A 22,304-nucleotide genomic window follows, 5' to 3' on the forward strand; every position below is an offset into this window, starting at 1 on the left:
TATCTTTGGAATGGCTAAGCAGATTTGGATAAACGAAACAACAAAATGCTCAGCGTGACAAAAAATTTAGGCAGGTGCCGAGAACATGCTTCAGTGTAAGAATGCTTTCAGAAATAGAAGTGATAATAGTTTATTTTTTGTCAGTACCAAAATGAAGTGAATGAAGAAAAGAGAATCTAAATTCCATCGGCATTTGTTGAGATCAGGGCTCTGTGGAGGCAGCAATATCTGGTGTGACCTTTGCTCTTTGTAGGAGGGGTCCTGGAAGTGACGATACGGCCCCCACAGAGCCCTGACCTCAACATCATCCAGTCTGTCTGGGATTACATGAAGAGACAGAAGGATTGGAGCAAGCTTACATCCACAGAAGATCTGGGCCTAGTTCTTCAAGATGGCGGGAACAAACTCCCTGCTGAGTTCCTACAAAAACTGTCTTTAAGTACCGAGAGGAACTGATGGAAGGCAAAGGTCACACTGAATACTGATGGGATTTAGTTTTTGTTTTTTTTCATTTTGTTATTTGACAAAAATAAACCCTTCTATTTATGACTATACTCTTACTTTGCAGTATTTTTCCACACCTGCCTGAAACTTTTGCACAGCACATTATATGACTTTAGTGACCTAGTCACTGTATTCTTAGTTTTCAGCGTTACGGCTTTATTCCAGCAGTAACAATATGCCGCGTCAGCGTATCTCCAGAATGGAAAATAATTTGTGGGTGTTAAGAGGAAGTTGCTGTCTAGTAGATATCGAGCATTAAACTATTACTGGAAGCTTTGCCCTGCTGCGACCAATCTTTCATTTGTGCAACTGCGAAACCCAATGAGACAGATCTGGTGTCATCCTGATCTTCTCCGAATCGTGTGGCGGGGGTGTTTGGACAGCGATTAAAGAAACGCCTGCAATACATGGTTTGGGATCTAGTGATACAGAATACTTGAAACCATTTGCTGCTATAACATGTCCTCAAGGAATTCTGGAGCCAACGTCGTACATTAAATGTCTACTTAAGAAACAATTCACTTTACAAGAAGTAGACCATCTGCAGATGAGGGCCCGAATGACCCGAACGTGCTGGGACCTCTTAGCGGTGCAGCTTGTGCTCTGAGCCTCGCAGTTTATTGCTTTTTGGAGTTTAGATGGCTCCAGCTCTGAGAATTATCAGACATGGGTGAGAACTTTGGCTTCATGTCAGTGTCATTGGGAATAAGCCAAGGAGTCAGAGGAGGACAACTATTTCTGGGACAAGGATGTCAGAGCGCCCATCTATTGCATAATAGTTCTCACATAGAAATGCTCCAGCTGTAATCGGCTGGATTCAGAGGTGGGATACACGGACTCTTCTCTGTGACTACTCTGTGTATTCCATGTACAAAGTAGGATTGAAATAGTTCAATATAAGGCCAACTTGTCTAACAGGCATTGCAGAAAAGCTTTGGAGAATGTTCGGATATGTCTTTAACGTACAAAGATCTGCAATGTTTCTTGGTGCCTCCTAAAGCTTTAAGCTTATGCGAGAAGGGGCGGGCCATGAGCACACCAATGGGAAGCACCCATGTCTATAAACCCCTTTGTCTACCCAGCATAAATACAAATGAATAACCACATAATAAAACTTGGCTCCCTCAGCTAAATAATAAGACAGAAATGGGGGGCAACCACCATAAAGGCCTGCCTGGACAAATGGCTATGTAGTCTGGGATATATTCCTTATATATTCCTTACCTGGACAGTGTCAAACACTGTTGCCTGATAAGGCCTTATTCACACATCCATATAACAGAGAAAAACAGGACATGCTTCTGTGTATTTTTCATCTACTGATCCATGGTCCGTGAAAATAAAAAAGTCGCAGTCAGGAGACCCATAGAAAGCACATTGGCAAAAACCACTGATGTGTGAATAAGCCCTTACAAAGGTGTTCTCTCTTCGAGGCATTGCTTGTTGGGAAGACTGTGGTGCCAGGACATGTATATGGTGACTTGCTGTGGCCAGTGGGGCTTTAGCTTTCTGATTTGTAATATATTGTGTATATTGCAGCTATTATAGACTATAAAGACCTTACTATAGTAAGAGAAGAAATGCTATACTACCACAGTCATCTTTCCTGTTCACAGAGCACAGGGCAGTGTACACACAGATGATTGGTTTTACATATTTTATGTTGAATAAACTTCATTGATTGTGATCTGATTCCGTAATCATCAATGACTACAATAGTAATAGTAACGTGTCCATGTTGTTAATCCCTGTGACTTTTTCGATCTCACTTTTTTCTGTCTCCCCTGTTATAGCATGCGCTGCGTTTATTAGCTTTTGGACAAATATATAAAGTCTTGCAGATGGATCCTCTCCCATCTAATAAGCCCTTCCAGAAATATTCTTGGTCAAGCACAGATAGGGAAGGTAAGGTGTGAGAATATTATTTTATGACTTTTTTTTTTTTTTTTTTTTTTTTTTTTTACAAATTTATTGTATGGTACATGAAGTATGGTAAGGCTGGGTTCACACCAGCACTCGGATTGCATCCCTGAATACACTTGGAAAATGCAGAGAAAAAAGTCCTTCTTGCATTTTTCAGGTGGAAATCTGTCAAACCCCATTATAGTCTATGGGGTCTGTGAGTTTCCACGGATAACCTCTTTTTAAGCGGATTGGGTTTCCATTTTCCCGGTCCCAAAGCAAAGAGCAGAAACCCAAGTGCAGGTAGTTTTATATGGATACACAGTGTGGAAAAGGTATTGCGTTTATTTGGCTTCATACTGTATAATATTTTAGCATTGTTAAAACAGTTTATTTTATGTAGTCCAAAATAATACCATTAAAAACACAGCTCACTCTGAAAAAACAAGCCCTCGCACAGCGGCATAAACTGAAAAATAGGAAGTATGGGGCTCACAATATGGCAACGCTGTAAGGAAATGTAGTAAAAACCGTATAGATTTTACTATTGGTATAACTGTCTTGTCCCACAGTATGAAGCTAACATGCCGTAAGGGTTAGATAAAGACCCCAGTCCATCAAGTCTTACCTATAAACTTACTGTACTTAAGTCGATCCTGAAGAAGGCAAAATCTTCTAGACTAAAACCTATTGGGAGTTAAATTCCTTCCAAACTTCAAATATGACAGTTCATCAAAATACTAGTACCCGTAACCTGTGACGATTTTTCTTTAAAGAAAACCATATAGGCCCTTCTAAAACTTGTATAAGTCATCAGCCATCACCACATCCTGTGGCAGCGAGTTGTATAGTGTCACCGCTCTTACTGTAAAGAAGCCCTGACTGCTATAAAACCTTCTTTCCTCTAGACATAGAGAGCCCTATTGCATCAGTCACAGGCCAAGGTATAAGGAGATGTGCTATATATATATATGTAACTATTCCTCTCATTATGTGTCCCATAATATTATTGGCCTTGGCAGCAGCTTCCTGGCACTAGTTGCTAAAATTACTCTTCCTGTCCACTACGGCTCCCCAGTCTTTTTCAGTAGTTTAACACATAATTGGACAAATTGTTTTCACGGCCCGGGTACCTTTATCTGCATTAAAGCTTTGTCTGCCATTTTGCAGCCCAAGTTTTCAGCTTCCCTAAACCCCTCTCTCATATTACACGATCCTCTTTGTTGACTAATGTACAAAGCAGAGATAGAGATTCTACTCTATAAACATCTACCAGGTCATTCATAAGAATATTAAAAGGAATACCCAATACTGCCCCCTGTGGCACCGCACTAATAACTGTGACCCAATCCAAATATGTACCACCAATAACGCGCCTCAGTTATTAGTCCAGTCCTTTTATGTACTAAGGTTTTATGTCATACACTACCAATGGTCCAGATACCCTACATTTACATGTCCATTGTACCACTGACCTCCTTGCAGAAGAATTTGGCAAGACCGATCCCTCATGAACTCATGCACAGTGAAAACTGTAAACATCACCAAAATAAAGGGGCCCCTAGACCAGGGGTGCCCAATACGTCGATCGCAATCTACCGGTCGATCACAATGGACGTATGGGTCGATCGCGGGATGCAGCCAGGGATCCCCGGTGCCTGCTTGTTCACAGTGCAGGCTGAGAGTCGACTCTCAGCCTGCGCTGTGAGCAAGCACTCCGGACACTTGCAGGCCGCTCTTAGGGATGGAGGGGGCCGGGGTGCTGCTTGTTCACTGCGCAGGCTGAGAGTCATCTCTGGACACTGGCAGGCGGAGCTGCCACAGCCCCAGCCTGCCAGTGTCCAGAGATAACTCTCAGCCTGCGCTGTGAACAAGCAGACAGCGGGGATCCCTGGGCCGCCACAGAACACCGATGTCTCCTGCTCTCACGCTCCGCCCGGCCCCGCCCACAGACACACCCCCACCACATGCCCGCCCTGGCCCCGCCCACAAGAAGTGAGTAGATATTTCGACTTAGTCATATAATAAAGTAGCTCACATGCTGACAGTGTGAGCACCCCTACCCTAGACAATCAATATTATTGCGCAATATTTTGGTTTGTGCAATATAATTGATCGTATGTGGGCAATATTGAAAGGTTGTGCAATATATTGTGTGATGTTCAAAATCTTGAAACTATATTGTGCAAACAGGATAATATTGTGCCGTCCGTTGGCAATATTGCGCAATTGTTTTGTGTTAGTGATGCATATGCATGTGTATTTGGGCTTGATAGTGTTCGTTTTACCAATTTCAGGAGTAACCACAGCGAGGAGTTCATCAAATAATTCTCCATCCATTCATACAGAGTTGCGGAAATCATTTTGTTCAATTACTCTCAGTTCATTGAGTAATTTGTCGCGGGTGAACTTCTCCCTATCAATAAACCACTCTTTGGCCCATTTTATACCTGCGAGCCTTTTTTCTTTCCTTTTTTACGACTTGCGGTCACAGCAATTATCACGCAACACAATTCAGTTTCACTCAACATGTTGACTTCCGGCAGGGACTGTTTGCACAATGTGGTTGTACGTCTGTGCTCGCGATTGTGCAATGTATTGCACAACCTTCAATATCGCCTCCATACGGTACAATCTTTTGTACAAACAATAATATTGACTGTCTAGGAGCCACCGTCAAAATAGTGTGCAACCCACATTGCCCAATAATATTGGACATCTGTGGGCCACTTAAGTCATGAAATGCATTTTCCCAATACTACCCCCACAAAAAGTGTTTCAATACATTGTGTGGTACATTAAATGGTGACATTGAAAAATACAACTCTTATGAAAAAAAAAAAAGCCCTGAAAGGGATTTGTAGATGGAAAAGTGAAAAGGTTGTACCTCGTGAAAGGTGCGGATACTAAATCTAAAATGAAAAGCTCAGCTGCAGCTCCAAGGGGTTAACACGGCAATTGATGCGCAGGAATAAAAATGATATAAACTTGGACAACCCTTTGAAGATTCCACTTGTTCATGAATGTATTTATCAGATGACAGTACAGAATGAATTACTAAATATTAAAAAGATGAATGAAGCATTTGATAGAACAAGAAAGGGATGGAAATGTGTCATGTGGTCGCTCCGTGTAGAGAGCGTCACGTGCGGCAGGGTTTGTAATCAAGTCTTTGATATTTCTCTCATCTATCAGCCTAAGGCTTGGTTCACACTGCTGCTTTTGCCAAACTTAAAAAAGCATCTCAGGATGGGGGAGCGTTTTTGAGGGACCCCATTGATTGCAGGGGAATTTTCTGAAATTTGACTGAAAAACAGCAAGGAAAAAAAATAAGATGCTAGACTTTGAAATCATTGGGGGAATTTTCAGGTATTTTTGAAGTTGTTTTTGAAGCAGAAGAGCCCCCTTGTCCACTCCTGTCCGAGAACACCCACTCATCAGTACAATGCTCAAATAGTATATCAGGCACCAAAACTAACAGCACTGATTGCTCAGGACTGGTGAGGGCTAGAGAAAAATTCCAACTGTGCCAGAATCAGTAAGAAGTAGCTATTCAGCGATGCAAAAACCCATAATGAATGGTGAAAGGTCCCCTAGAGACCCCAGAGCAGCTCTGCAGTTCAGGTTAGAGGGGGTTGCATTCCTCCTATAACTGGATCTAAATGTATTAGGGCCAGCAGCTCTCGCATGTGCACCTGAGACAGTGGTGAAGCCCCAAAATTCAATGTATGTTGTAATCTTCTATAAAACTGTTATTTTATGTGGGTTAGTGCTGGCTGCCTTTCTATCCTTGCGTATTCTTCTATACCATACTGAACATATGCTTCGGATAAGTCAGGAGTCAGCAACATTCAGCACTCCAGCTGCTGTTAAACTACAACTCCCAGCATGCTCCATTCACTTCTTTGGGAGTTCCAGGAACAGCAGAGCAAGTATGCATGCTGGGAGTTGTAGTTTCACAAGAGCTGGAGTGCTGAGCTACAATAGTGCGACATGGCCATTATACAGTGTACTGAGCTGTCTGCTTATGACTGTACACTGTGAAGATACCAACTTAATGCAGTAAGCGATGGACCTACTTTTTGAGATTTTCTCTCCCCTTATGTCTTTCAGGGCTAAAGAGACCATATGACGATGGTTCTTGTGATGACAAAGATCCAAATAAGAAAATGAGACGCAACTTACGCAAAAGTAAGAACTTTCTCTCTGCTGTGAACTAAAGGTCACGGAAACCTTTTCCGCCTTGTGAACATTGTGCGTGGCTAGCCGCAACAGGATTGCCGATCCAGTGTATCCGTATTCTGTCGCGGCATCCCGCTCCTGATTAGACCCGAATGAATGGGAATAAACAGGAGCGTGTCTGGAGCTGTGGATGCTGCAGCTGACTCAGCCGCGGAATTTGTGGCAAGATAACTCATGTCGCTTCTTTTTTACACTACTAGCTAGCGGTAAAAAAAAAGCAAGCAGCTCCCATTGAAGTCAATGGGAGCCACTTTTGCAGGCAGATTTTGAGGAGGATTCCGCATCTAAATACACTTGTAAAAAAACTCGGTGTGAACACACCCTTAAGGAGAAGTACAGGAAAATAATGTAGTGCTGTATACAATACCTTTGTGTCCCCTAAAGTGGATTCATAGCAGGGGGTGCACCATGTCACTATATAGACTCTTCTGAATAATAATCTATGGACATGTATATCATAGAATTATCTTCTACTCCAGTTTTAGACAGCAAAGCCATAGAATCAAACCAGCCAATGAATGCACTGATGAGACTGAACCAGATTCGGCCTGGCCTGCAGTACAAGCTGCTGTCCCAGTCAGGGCCAGTGCATGCGCCAGTCTTCACCATGTCTGTAGATGTAGACGGTACGACTCATGAGGCCTCTGGACCATCCAAGAAGACAGCCAAGCTTCATGTCGCAGTAAAGGTGAGTGGCCTGGCATGTTGAACATTTGTGTTGGTTTACATGGAATACGGACAATAGCAGAAATTTACTGAACTAGTGCAAAAGTGGTACGTTTTTGTCATGCCCCATTTCATCCATTTTCCAACTTGCTCAGATGTTGAGAAAAGTGGGCAAGAGGTGCCTGGTGGGGACCCCTCAGCCCAATTATACCAGAAATATATACCAGCCCCTGACTAGTGTAGATTTCTATTCTGATACATGGGACCATCATACCTTATAGAATTAAGACCGGTGCATTATGTGACTTCACCCTAGTTTTTTAATTCAGAAGGGTAAAAGATGGCTACCAGCTGATGGATAGATACAAGATATATATAATGTTGACATATATATAGATTAAAGGGGTTTTGTTATTTCAGACACCCTGAAAGTCCATGTGAATGAAACGCCATTTTGTACTTGCTCAACCAGCACTCCATTCACTTCTATGGGGCATTCAGAGATTGGCATCCTGAAACTCCATGGAAGTGATTTGAGCCCTGGTCAGGCAAACACACTGACTGTGCTTTATCCACACACATTCACCCCCAACAATCTGACATGTAGCACCAGTAGATGGGGGATAAATGTCTGTAATGAAATAGAGTAAAGTACCAGTACACCACAATTCAGGGACCAGCAGATCTTGATGTTACACCGCCAGATTGTTCTCTCACTGGCTTTTACACTCAGGTAGGAAAAGTTCCTCTGTTTGGTTCAGTGTGCCTGTCACCATGACTTCATAGAGAATTATGGCATGTGAGTCCAGACTGGCGCTGATCGCTTGTTCGGTTCTCACTTCCTGAAGTGCAAGAAATAACAATGTCTGCAAATACTATTAGGGGCACCGCGGCATCTGGAAAAGAGGGATGCAGAACCTTGTACAATAACATCCACTGCCTGCCTCGTATACTTGTCCCTGGCCCCCTGTAACTTGCACTTTCATTATGCAGCTTCTTCTGTATCATCTTGTTCTTAAATGCAACTTTGTGCAGTCTCAGAACAGTCCTGTCTATGTATACAAGAAATAAGTGACAGTCTGATGTTCACAATACATGGCGCTAGTACTTCAGTTGCTATATATTCTCCTCACGGTTTAAGCATTGATCTCATGTTGACTTGTTCTCTACACAGGTATTACAGGCTATGGGCTACCCTACAGGATTTGACACAGATATGGAATGTCTCAGTTCAGATGAAAAATCAGACAGTGAAGGAAAGAACGAGACCGTCTCCTCCAATTCAAGCAGTAACACGGGCAGCTCCAGCACAGATGGCTCCAACACTCTTGAGGTAAGGGAAGCTTTAGAAGGATAAGTGTCTGTAGACTGAAATGTACCATAAAATCTAGGACTAGCTGCACATTGAGGACTTGACGTGTCCTCTTTTGAGGCTATGGTAAACATTATGTTCCTTAGTCATCTAGGGAAGCCAGACGGGGATAGTTATGCAGTGGCGTACACAATAAAGATGGGGCCCCATAGCAAAGATCTAAATGATTCCTTCATTGTGATGCCTGGTCTTAACATATAAGAAATTAGTCTTGGCGTTTCTTTATCCCACCACACTTTTGCCATTGCCCTGAACCAATTTTCTGCCCCTTTCATGCAAAAGACTCACATGTGTTATTGATTGACATGGTATATGAGGTGATCAGCAATGGAGAAATGGCAAAAATTGTGCCCATGTAAAAGGACCCTATTCAAGTAGTTCCTCTGGGAAGGTTTCACCACCCAATGGCTATGGGATATAACTAGGGCTGGCCAACCCCATAGTAGTCACAAGTAGTCACATGGTCTATTTCTATACCCTCTCCAACATGGGTTCCAGGAAGGGGTGATCACCCAGCTGATCAGTGATCTACCTATGTTATGCAAATTTGTCTGAAGTTCCTTATAAGAGCAGCCATATTGGTTTCCTCCAATGGCCCCAAAAACTGGGAAAAATGAATATTTATAGGGAAAAGACTCAAAGGATATAGAGGTTACCTGGCAGTTAGCAGATGGGTATATATTGGTGGGTTATAATCTGACCAGTGTATCTTCATTGTGGTTCTAGGGGAAGTAAATGTTGATATTGGTGCCCCCTAAAATCCGTACCATTGATGTTGCATCTATATTAGCCTTTCTGTGGCCTGTACTGTACACTTGCTAGGTTTTCTGGGCAAAGACAATTCAATATTATCTAAGTGCAGTCTTGTAAGGCGAGACCAGAATAACCGGCTTGTGCTGTAGCAACCGGGCATATATATCCCATCATTAACCTTTGTACTGGTACTTAATACATGGAGCTTTCTACCTGATATCTCCGAAATGCAGCAGAGCTGTAATATCTAGGGGGGGACAGGTTATCTTAGTGCAGGAAGGGGAAAGCTATTCTACACATTATGCAGATAGCTTAAAAGCACAGATGACACATCACTAGTCACAGCTTGTACTAAACCTGCACATCCGGGACTTATAAGATGCTTTAAAATCATGGATTGCTCACCTCATATCTGTGACACATTCACCTTTCAAGGGTACCTGTCAGTTCCAGCCCCAAATGAAGTTGTCATACTGATGACCTGTATGTCTGTGGGAGTCTGATACCCAGGCCCTGCACAGATCAGCTATTGAGGAGCCAGAAGCTGGTGCAGTGGATGGGGAGGGCATGTAGTCTCTCCTATTCATCTGAAGGAGCAGCACTGCAATTCCTCAAAACCATTTCTATACAATGGAAGGGGCAACTGCTCTACTACTAGTAGTCTGCCTGCACTCCCCATTCACTACACCTGCATCTGGCACAGCTGATCTATGCATGGAATGAGTGTCGACATCCCATAGATAACATACTGATGACCTATCCTGTGGAAAACCCCTTTGATTAAATCTGCATTTGTTTGTCCACTTTTGTTTTTTTTCATTTGTTCAGTCTTCCAGTAATAAGATGATCACAGGGCGTCTTACTGCCAGGACCTCGAGTAGTCAGCTGTAACCGCTTAGGGAACTCCACAGCAAGTAGTCAGTTTCCCTACAGCAAACCCACAGGGGAAATGAGGCATTACACGGTTCCCATTAAAATCACATATTGGGTCCTATTGATGCTAAACCTCCCAATCTTGAAGGCTTTAAGTCAGGATAAATGCTCTGGTCTGAAGAAATAAACATTTGGTCACTACTTCCAGATGTTTCCAATTCTGCAGACATAGATTTAGTCAGCAATGTCTGAGGAAGGATGTAGGAGAGTGGTGGATCTCAACACTGAGAGGGACTAAATTATAGTTGTAGGGAACAGAGGGAATGGACAGGAGGGCCCTCCAAGTGTCAGAAAAGGAGCCCTATAGGATTAAATCACTAGCTGTCGGACAGATACTTCCTGCCATAAAAACTGAAGGTGGGATGTCTGGAGCCCAAAACACTTAGACAAGACCTGTGTCTTTATCATTGCTTTCCATCACTCCTTGCCCATTCAGCAGCCACCTGACATTGCATTATCTTGGCATGGCGGCTGGGAGGTGTAAGGAGTCCATTATTCTACCTGAGCAGCTTCAGGTCTGCATCGCTCCATACTGAGACAAAGCCCAGTGCCACGTAGTAGTAGAGAGGAGAAGGTAGGGCTGAGACGTTAAAGGGGCTATATCAGCAAAATTATGCTGTATGATCCCCACATATGCCTGAATAGTCTTTAAAAAGGCTATTCAGGCACTGCTGCTTATTTTAACGCCCCCCTCGTTTTAAAATAATACCCTAAAAACTAATATATAAATGATACTTACCATGCACAGTGGGTGGGTCCTGCACTGTCCAATGTCATCTTGGTGTCACGTCTTCTTTCTTCTTCCAGCGACGCCCTCCTGTCCTCGCTCTTCTACACCTTCATTTTCTTTTCTTCCGGAATGAAGAAGTTTGCGAGCATGCTGCGCATGCGCAGTACGCTCGCGTAGTTCTAAGGGGTACTTAAAAACTACAACAAAAATGGCGCTGGTGCGTGCACAGTAGTGCTCCGGAGGGAGCGATACTGCACACGTGTGGGATTTGTACACAACTCGCCGGAAGAACAGAAGATCGAGGCGGGGAAGAGCCAGGACAGGAGGGCATCACTGGAAGAAGAGGAAGGTGTGACAGCAGATAACTTCGGACAGTGCACGACCGCCCACATGGTAAGTGTAATTTGCATATTCGTTTTTAGGGTATTATTTTAAAATGGGGGGGTAAAATAAGATTAGCGGTGCCTGAATAGCCCTTTTAAAGGCTATTCAGGCATGTGTGGAGCTCATACAGCATATTTTTGCTGATAGAGCCCCTTTAAGACACTAGAAATGGGAGATTCAGGATGTAGGGTCAGCTGCACTCTACACAATGCCATAAAGGAGAGCAAGTCACTGTATAGTCAGTTTTAGTATGGCGAGAGGGGTCCCCACAGTTTAACCATCCAATTGCTGAAACCCCTACAGCTGGACCACTGATCTTAATGGAGAAAGTGACAGCTTCCTTACTTTCCAGCAGCCAGGGCATCCTTATTTCCTGCTGGTAGACCTCCTCAGTCTAAAGTAATACAGTGAATAGAAGGACGAGAGGAGGGAGATGCAGCTGCAGTAACATAACATGTAAGAATATGAGAGGAATTGGTGAAGAAGGAGGAGACTTCTTGTTGCCTTGGATAGTTGGAAGAGGATATTATGTATACAGATTGCTAGGGCCAGTCATCCGAAGGCTGCACGTACTGTATTATGTAAGTTATCCCAGCCATAAGTTTCAGGTTGAGATTTCCTTTAAGATATAATCCAGTCCCCAATCCATCCAATAAACATCATCACAATGAGAGATTATAAGGAGACCACTTATCGTATTAGCTTTAACTAATATGTGATAAATATTATATAGGAGCAAAGTAGAGCCCAAAATAATATTAGATAGAAATATTGCTGTCCAGGCTTTGTTAATGTGATATGGAAATCCTCCGCAGAGTAGAAATCAATATCATTATGTGGAAGCAGGATACAGAGCGAGCGCCACAGTCCTAGAGTCCAAAGCAGTGCTGACACATCGGCAATACAGGAAGTTATATGTCAGTAATAACATCACATGATGCCAGGCCCGCAGCAGAGAAGACTGCAGGAAAGGAGGAACAAGGCACAAACGCCAAAGTAATCCACTTATTCCACTTACTGAGGCTTGTTACAGGCCCTCCGACAGATTGATGTCATGTCCCAGGCAATCGGCTTCCTGTCAAACTGTCCGTGGCGTGTGGAAACATATTTATGGCAGTATTGTCTTAAAGGGATTTTCCAGTACATGAAAATCAAAAGGGCTATGTATAGAGGGATTAAAGGAATTGTCCAACTCATTGTTTACTCTCTAAAAGTGTTGCTCAAGGGGCCATAAACATAGAAATAACTTCACAGAACTCTTCCCCGGCCTCTGTTTTCAGCGGCAACAGGTGCAGTCTTCTGTTTGCACTGGGTTACCACTGCAGCCAAACACAGGCCATAGCTGTGACCTCTTCACAAACAGCACATGTGTATATATGCCATTGGTTCTAATGGGAGATCATCTACCTCCACTCTCCCCATTGAGAACACATGCACACTCTGCCAAGCTGAGCATACACACGTATGGGGGAGTAAGAATAAATAGCTGTTCATGGCCACCTTTTGATCTCTGTATTGTGTAATCCTTCTTATATTCCTCCAAGACATGTCTGAATTAAACTGAGAACTGGCTGTCAATATGGTTTCTCCCCACCCAGTGTCAGAGTGTGCAGGGACTTATCCTTGTGTAAGGGAAGTGATGACTAGTTCCATATCCAGGAGGAATAACAGAACCAACCCAATGCAGAGATGTAAGAAAAACACTCCTTAGTTGTAACTGAATAAATCAGTAACTCATAAGACAGACATGTCAGAAGTGGGTGACATCTCTAGAAAACATCCAGAGGCTCCTGGAACAGTCACCAAATCTCCAGGGCTGCAGAAGCTACAAGGACAGCAGAGCTTTCTGTATTAGAAAATGCGACCCCGGGGTTCAAATTCCTCTTTTTTGGGGGGGGGGGGGGGCAGTAGATGACTGTACAAAGGGGACAGGGAATAATCTGCAGCATATGAAGTGCATTACATCTCTGCACCCCACCCCACCCCCAGCTCATAAAACTTATTAATTTGTCTTTAAGAAGCAGCATAACTTGTAAGAGGTTAATTTACTTATAGACGACCTTTCACCTTTTCTTTACATAATCGTCCGAGACCATTTGCGAGCTGATCGTTCCATTACAATTACCCTATTAGCAGTCCTGGTAGAGATGATCACAATCTGTAATTATTGTAATGAGGAGTAATCCAATTAGCGTATCGCCCATAAACACAAGCAGCGCCATAGTGCGGATCAGGGTTTACCTCCATTGTAATATGTGATTCTCCCCCACAGGTCAGGACTCAGGGCCCTATTCTTACAGCCAGTGGAAAGAATCCTGTCATGGAGCTAAATGAGAAGAGAAGAGGGCTGAAATACGAGTTAATATCGGAGAGCGGGGGAAGCCATGATAAACGCTTTGTAATGGAGGTAAGTTACAGACTCCTGATTACATTTCTACTGTTGTGCCCCTGTATAAATACACAATAGGTAAGTCAGTGCAGTGAATGACCCCACCAGCCACCTTACTGAAGAATTAGGGGATGGGTTCGGGTCCTCCTGCGGTGTCTTCTTTGTTGGCTAGTGGTAAGTTTCTCTATGTAGTCTCATATTGAGCATCTCAGGTTTTACAGTACCCCATAGTCAGAGAATATACAGGATAGGGGATATCTTGCAGAGCAGCGGGGGGTCTGGCCACCGATCTGTAGAATTCTCTGACTGAGGCGACGTGTCTGACTCCATACTTTTCAATGTGAGTGCCAGAGATAGCTGAAGGAGAGCGCTCATTTATCTCCAACTCTCCCATTGTCACAAATGGAGCAGGGCACATGTTGTCTGACCACTGCACCATCGAGAATGAGATACAAAAAGCCCCTGTTCTCCTGACCAGTGCGGGACTTAGCCGTTGACACCCACTAATCTGCAACTAACTGAGATGGCAAAAAAAAAAACTTTAAATATACAACAAGAGTTTGGCAGCTCCTACAGAAAATACTTATCTCAAGAAATAACATTGTTCACTGTCTCTATCTGGTATTGTAATTAAGCCCCCATGTGGATGAGCCGCAATACTATACACAGCCTGCGGACAAAAGTGGCACTGTTTTGTAATCCCGTTCCATCCCGGTAAAGTACCTTCAGGAAAGGTCCTCGGATGTCTCTAGGAACTGGCAGAGTCTTGCCCAGTGGTTTACGTTAATGTATATAGAATATGTAGGACTAGTAATGGTGGTCATCGTTGTCCTAACAACTTTCCTTACACATTATGTATACTGCCCTCATGCCCTTTTTAGCATGTTCTTAGTAGATGTGTTTACACCCAACCATGGACAACTCACAAGATTTCTGTGCAAAAACACTGTAATTTTTTTTTATCCCAGCACCAATAAAAATATATCCCTGTGCTGGTGGTCACTTCAATGACCAATGGAAGGTTTCCATATAAACCGTATTACTCCACAAAGTCACCTCTGACCCTTGAGGACCCGCCTACGTGTCTGTACTAGTGATTGTTGTATGGAAATGTCCGATCATCTGGCATTGGATTACTATTGTATTATTTTGTCATCTTTGGCCCTTGTCTCATAGGTTGAAGTGGACACACAGAAGTTCAGAGGGGCTGGTCCAAACAAGAAAGTAGCAAAAGCCAGTGCGGCCCTCGCTGCTCTCGAGAAACTATTCTCTGGGCCAAATGCAGCGAATAACAAGAAAAAGAAGATTATTCCACAGGTGAGGCCTCTGGGTCATGTGATAGGATGAAAGAGCCCGTCACATGATCACTGCCCAATAAACACTACTGTAAACTACATTTACATATCATTTTGGGGCAATGGGTACAATGCAGTAATGGGGTTGGGAATGCCTCTGCCTAAATTCGGTAAATGTGGGGTTTGGCAACACATAGAAAGTAACACCTTAGTATGTAGCAGAAGGAACGTTGGTACTATACCAGGGGTGTTTCTAGTTCTTGCACCTGGCTCAAGCATGGAGGGGTCTCCAGCGTGAAGCAGCAGCGAACAGACAGCGGTGGCCGCGCATGCACTTGGCTTTCTCCATTCACTTCTGTGGGAGCTTTGAAAATGTCAGACTCCAATAGAAGTGAATGAAGTGAGCTGCGCATGCTCGGCCACCTCTCCATTCACAACAGCAAGTCAGATAGGTAAGACCCACGTCTATCAGACATTTATAATCAAACCAAAAACGCCTGATATGGGAATACCCCTTTAAGGTCTATGTATCATACTGGCTGCCCTGTATGGGTGATGTAAACTTTCACAGCAGATGAGATTCAAAGGTTCAGGGGATTTCTATCACATCATATGGTATGTTGCCTTATAGAAGGGAAAGCTTAGATTTTTATTTTTTTGGCTCCAGGACCCCATACAATATATATATATATATATATATATATATATATATATATATATATATATATATATATATATATATGTCTGATGGTAGAGCAGCCGACCTGAAACACAGCCCTAGTAATGTGGAGAATTCCCAACATGCTGTCGGCTAAATAGACACAAATAAGCATGAAAAACACTAAAATAACCCATTACAACAATTTCCTCAAGTGGATAATCACATGTTTCAAGACAAGTGTTATGTTGAAAAATAAGGAGGAAGGGGGTGTAAGAAGCGAAACTTCATATTGGAAACTACTGATACAGAGGTTAGCGGGATAGAAGGCGTGTAATATAATGGCGTGTGATGCAAATTCTTCTCCGGCTCCGACTTTCATCCCTGACTGCAAAATTATTGACTTTGTTGCTGAACTCTTTGCCTGGGGGAATCTGCTGGCTAGAGTTACCTGGGTATTTTCCATGTGTCTGCGTGCCAGGGCTTCACTGAATATATTTGTACGGACATTGTGCTTTTCCCTGTTCTTAAATGAATGTGAATACCGCCGATACAAAGCATGAGATCTTTGTGAGCTTTAAGTATCCTTATAGGATGGAGGGCCCGAGGATAAGGAGAGTCTATACATACCGAGCATGTATAAGATGGAGATATGGGCACGGAAATAAAGGAGTTTCTGGGACTTATTCTGAGGCCTGGGTGGGGGGTTATTCTCCTAGCACCCCCACCGATGAGCTCACTGAATGGGCTGTAGATTACCAGCTGTGTTTACTAGACACAGATCTATACATTTTCTATTGCAACACAAGGGGATGGAACTAAACTACTGTAAAATATATGGAATTGTACATAGTGTACAATGAAGTCTCTATGAGCCCTTGAATCCACTGTTTGTTGAGTGTGCCAGTAGTTGGGGCTCTACCAATCTGATATCAATGCCTTGTGTAAGGATTGGTGGTTGTGCCATTGCCGATCTGATATTGATGACCTCAAGGTTGGTGGTGGTTCCAGAAGTTGGACTTCCACTGATCTTATGCCAATGACTTATAGTGGATTGGTGGACATACCAGGTATTGGACTTCTACCAATCTGATGTTAATGAATATTTAAGGATTGGATTGTTGAGTCGCTGGACCGCCACAATCTGTCACAGATGACAAGTCTAAGGATCAGTGGAGTCTCTAGAGTTGTGCCTGACAAACAATGAAAGGCCATTGTGCCACGGCTCCCTCTCTCGCCTCCCCTTGTACATTATTGAGGGTGGCGTGAGTTGGCCCCATCTGATCAGATCTTAATCGGTTATCAATATCCAACTGGTGAGAAGTCTTGGTAAACCCTATTCTTTGACCAGGACCCCATGATGAATCGCTCAGCCGCGCTACATACAATGATGAATAAACTATAACCATCCACTTAAACACTTCTACTGCAATAGAGAATTCTCTTTTGTTATCCGGAGATTCCTTTGCCTGCAGGCTTCTCATAAATCCCATAAAGCACCACAGTAAGGTCCACAGCAGGATCCTACCGCGTGTCGTTCTGATGTGTAAATGAGGCCAGAACATGGCCATACACCCCGTGTGTTATAGTGTAAGGGCTCTTCTAGCGCTCACAGCCATTGCATTAATTATACAGTTAACACTTCATTTTCATTATAAAGACAGAGGAGACGGATTCGGCGACTTTATCTTTCGCAGCTTCCATTTGGATGGAGATGTTAATGTGTTGCTGGAGTTCATTGTCGGCTGGGTCTGACTTGTTCCCAGACTGCGCAGGAAGCAGCAGAGCATGTCGCCTTCTCCCTGTCCAGCTGTTAAAGACACCAGGAGGAAGTGTGGCTTATTTCAGCCTTAGTCTAGGCAGCGAGATCCTGTACCTACATCTGTTTTGTGTGCACTGCACTGGGAGTAATAGATGGATTGCTAAGTATGTCAAATGATTTCACAGATCAGGCTTCCATAGTAAGCAGCAGTAATACGGCGTATTATTAACCCAGCGCCGGCCCTGAGCGCTCATTGTGTGACTGATGATTTCATTTTCTTTCCATGTAACCTCAGACGAAAGGAGTGGTCAGCACAGCGGTGTCCGCGGCGGTCCAGGCCGCTCGAGGACGTGGACGAGTGGCACTGACACGGGGAGCTTTTGTGGGGGCTGCAGCTGCTCCTGGCTACATTGCTCCAGGTATATCACCTTGGCTGTCTCCAGATTGTTTGTATCTTTTCATTTTGGTTTTTCTATTTCTAGTATCTTAAAGGGAATGTGTCATCAGAAGATGGCCTATATTTTTTAAACCTCATTATATATTAAACATATTTAGATTTTTAAATTTAGTTTTTAATTCTCCATGTCACTATATAAAACAAACAAAAAAAACAACAAAAAAAACATAATCCTGCAATTTTTCTCGCCAACCACTAAGCCTAATTATAGTGACACTCATCTGTAGGGCTTTTATTTGCCATAATCGCCTCATTTATGTCACAGACAGTATTACACTAGAAGATAACACCACATATGTTAACAGGTAAGATGGCCACTCACATAATCATGTACAGAAAATAGAATAAATCACAAAATGAAATCTCTCTCTTTTTGAAATGTTTTCAATATCTGGGTTTAAAAAATACTTTTAAAAAAATGTGGCCCTGCGCTTTAAATCACATTGTTTTCAGCAGGATTTTTCAATAATCCAATGTGCAGGAATTTCCATACAATCAGCTGTATGTGTGGTTGTCAGCACTTGGCACCACTTACCTCCCGCTCCCCATGTACCTCGGTATATGGTCTCAGCTTTTGATGCTATAAACTAGGTGGTTGCTGTTTGGAATTCTCCACCAGTGGTCCCGAACCTGTGGCCCTCCTAAAAAATCTCCTTTAAATCTTTTTCTTTCTTTCTTTTAGGTTACGCAGCCCCGTATGGATACAGCGCTGCTGCTCCTGCTTACGGTATGTGCTGCAGCATCAGTGTATACAGCTATCCGCTAGAGTCTATGCTGTCATGTGAAACTACAATACATCTACCATGAGATACCCTTATATGCACAATGTACTTTCTCATCTCCATGTGCACCTTCAGTCATTGCTTCTTGGGCCCTCTAGACCAATGTTTATCAACCTTTAGTTGTATAATAGCCCCTCCGTGCCATCACGCTCAGTAGAATGCCCCTTCTGTGCCTGACGTGTAATATAATGGCGCCTCACAGTGACGCTTTGCACGTTCCTGTATAATACTAGAGTCTCACATATTATACATCTACATATATACTCACATATAAATTAGTAAAAGGAGAACTTTATATAATGAAGGGCTTTATTTCTTTCTTGTGCCTGCTGTATATGTGAATAGTTACTAAGCGCAGCGTCCTGCTGTGTCCTCGCTTTTCAGCACCAGTTTCTCTGGTTAACTCTCCGCTTTTTGTATTTTTCTTGCTGTGCTGCAAAAATTGTTGTTTTTCCTGAGAATGGTGGTCCCAATAAACCCTGCAGGGGGCGGCACCCGCTGCTTCTCCATCTTTTCCGCATACAATAGGGTAGAACAATAACCACGCTTTGAAGAAATAAAGATCTAGACGTGATGGCTGAGAAAACATCCCCATGTAGTAGAACAGACCTCAGCTCGGCTGCCTCCGTTACTATATAGGAGGTATATACAGGCAAGAGCCTGTCTGATATTACTCGGCTCTGCTAGAGGAGGGGTCCTAGCATATAATAGGCCGACATCCATAGGAAGTAAAGAGAATAGACAGTATGGTGTAGATTGGCAGTCGTCTTCTCTGACAACTTATGTAATAGCCGATGCATGGAGATTGCTCAGCCAGGGAGATTTCTTAAAAGGTTACTTCTACATTAGACATTTATGGCATATACACAGAAACCAAGAGAAGGAGGGTCTCCCAACCCATATTGCACCTGTGGAGGTGGCAGCAAATGTGCATGGAGTCTCCATTTACCTCCATAGGAATTCAGAAACCGCCAAGCAAGCAGTAGGGCTGCCCTTATGTATATGCTAGAAATGTCAGAGATGGGAACACTCCTATTAGTACTGCCACTCCATCTGATGCTAGTCTCATACCAGCGCTGGCTCTCCATTGTTTGGATCCGTCGAGGACCTGACCAATGAATAAGCGGACCCTATTGACCATAATGGGGCCCGTTGTTTTTAAACTGGACGCAGCAGAGGAATCGCCCAGTGCCTTGCTGAGGTCTGGAGCAGAAGAATTGTTGTCCATTTCAGCAAATGTAGATGCAGAAAGTTAGAGAGCATGAAGCCTGCCCCGAAGACCAGATTCCTTCTTTGATAGAATAACCCCTCCAAAATATTCTCTCTGTTAGAGGTCATCTTAAAGACGTTTTGCTGTCTAAAGAGAAACTGCTCTCCCGACATGTCTGTTTTAGCAAATATTTTCATTCTCTATGCAATGACAATTCTGGAACATCTTTTCTTATAACTTATTTTGTGCCATCCCTCTGATATCCCTCCGAGAAATGTATAAATAATCAAGTGGGTGTTGGCAGGCGAGACTGGCAGTGCCCACAGTGATTGAACAGCATCAGATTGTACAGGGATGTACCCCCAACTGGTAACACGCACTGGGATAACGACTCACATTTCTAGGAGGGATAACAGAGGAACGCACAGGTGTAAGAAAGGCAATTTCATGAGAAATAAAGGTATTTTCTAAAACAGACTTTTTGGCTCTCCTGACAGTGACATCTCTCTCTTATTAAAGGGGTATTCTCACATCGCATACTTACCATTCCCCCTACGCCAAACAGCAGCACAAGATGGGGTATTCCTGCCCCTGTGTACTGTTAGGACAGGTGGAACTTTTAATTAGCTAACAGTTTTTCCCCCTATAAGAGGCCAGAGCGACCTCCTCCCCCCTGTGTTTTTTTCTGTCCTGTGCGACTGGACAGGTGGAGGAGGCTGTGGCCTCCTCTATGGTTTAGAATAAGGTGTCTTAGATCCTTTCTTCTCTTTCCCTTCTTTCTGAGTGAAAGCTCTATGTTTATACTGCAGTCTTTTGTCTTACCTGCCTTGTGCAGGTTACTGACTTTTTCAGCTGCAGTTCATTTACTGCCCTGCAGTAAGGTAAGCCGTGTCCTCTTTCAGCTTTCCCTCTGTGTTCACTGCAGAGACTAAAAGCACTAATTTCTATTTGCTATGGGCACTCTGTCAACTTCACAATATCGAAGTCGATTCACCGCCATTATGGTAAGATCCAACCAAATTTTTGTATTTCTTGCGGTTTTTCAATGTGCATTTAATTCCTAAGCGGGGACTATATGCTGTGAACCTAAAGGAAGGGTTCATATACCTATGTACTATCATTACTTATTAGGTGCATATTTGCTTATTGCTCACATGATGGTGGATGCTCTAAGGCAATTTGTTGTAAGGTTATGCATGTCTGCACTGCTGTCAGTACGGGGTCCTCCAGCTAGGAGCCCTTCATTTATTGTTGTCATCTCCTGGGTGAAGGAGTACATGCAGATTTCTGGTAAGGTTCCCTCTCCCAGTTTTCATAAGAGGTCTTACTTAGAAATAGAAGCCCTAGTGGCTCAAGCTGTAGGGTTACAGACTTGTATGCCTGAATCCACAGTATTCTGGGTTCAATCCCAGTTGCACTTTGCATTTGTGATATAAAAAAAAAAAAGTTAATAAGGTACTTGTGGTTCTCATGGTCCATTCACATGGAGAAAGTCTCTAAACTTCATGCTGGACTCTGTCTGCTTGAAAATCTCCCTCCTCTAGGTGGGAAAAGATCATATCAGCAGTGCATTATTTATAGGTAATACAGCGGGTTTCCATCCTAACTGCCAAAGGTTACTGGATCTTATGTCAGGGTCTGCAGTTGCAGTCCCTTGGGCCATATAGCGCATGCGGCCTGCAGAAGGTAAGTCTGAGGCCTGGAATCACAACCCGTGGGGCCTGGAGGGGCTTCATTTTAAGGGCTGGATGTCCATGTCCAGATAGTCTGGACCCTGTTGACCACAGAGACAGCCCTCTCCGGTAGAGAGCGCATCTACAGGAGATTCCCATACGGGCAATGAGGAATTGGATGGAGGAGGCTGTGTCATCCAGCTGACAAAAAACTCAGCAGTCTGGGTCAAGCCAATTTAGTTATTCCTCAAAATTTGTCTTTCATCCAGGTGGTGTTCCATCTTAAGGACGGGATGTCCATGGTCCAGCTAGCGCTGGACCCTGTTGACTATAAACGCCCCTCTCTCACTAGTGGGGCGAATCTAGAGAAAAGTTCCATAGGAATAAAGTGGAATTGGATGAAGAGTTCATGGTCCAGTTTACCTGGACCCTGTTGCCCACTGATGCATCCCTCTCTGGTGGAGAGTGTCCACGGTCCAGCTAAGGCTGGAACCTGTTGACTACCTATGTCTCCCTCTCTGGTGGAGAGCACATCCAGATAAGCGTTCCATAGGAGGAACATGAAATTGAATGTAGAGTCCACGGTCCAATT

At 43.5% G+C, this 22,304-nt stretch overlaps 1 protein-coding gene across 5 annotated transcripts in view; it reads left to right on the forward strand.

The window, feature by feature from the left end:
• The window catches only part of STRBP (spermatid perinuclear RNA binding protein), a 105,705-nt gene that overhangs the window by 77,812 nt on the left and 5,589 nt on the right, over positions 1 to 22,304 (forward strand). For all 5 annotated transcript variants that reach the window (XM_075260190.1, XM_075260189.1, XM_075260193.1 and 2 more), the window contains exons 11-18: positions 2,298 to 2,409; positions 6,520 to 6,597; positions 7,128 to 7,336; positions 8,489 to 8,647; positions 13,759 to 13,893; positions 15,052 to 15,192; positions 17,886 to 18,009; positions 18,730 to 18,774. In XM_075260190.1, coding sequence (XP_075116291.1) covers positions 2,298 to 2,409; positions 6,520 to 6,597; positions 7,128 to 7,336; positions 8,489 to 8,647; positions 13,759 to 13,893; positions 15,052 to 15,192; positions 17,886 to 18,009; positions 18,730 to 18,774 — 1,003 coding nt within the window. The remainder of the gene's footprint in view (positions 1 to 2,297; positions 2,410 to 6,519; positions 6,598 to 7,127; positions 7,337 to 8,488; positions 8,648 to 13,758; positions 13,894 to 15,051; positions 15,193 to 17,885; positions 18,010 to 18,729; positions 18,775 to 22,304) is intronic.

This window comes from Leptodactylus fuscus, chromosome 11 (assembly GCF_031893055.1).
Source record: "Leptodactylus fuscus isolate aLepFus1 chromosome 11, aLepFus1.hap2, whole genome shotgun sequence".
In the NCBI taxonomy this organism is placed as follows: Eukaryota; Metazoa; Chordata; class Amphibia; order Anura; family Leptodactylidae; genus Leptodactylus; species Leptodactylus fuscus.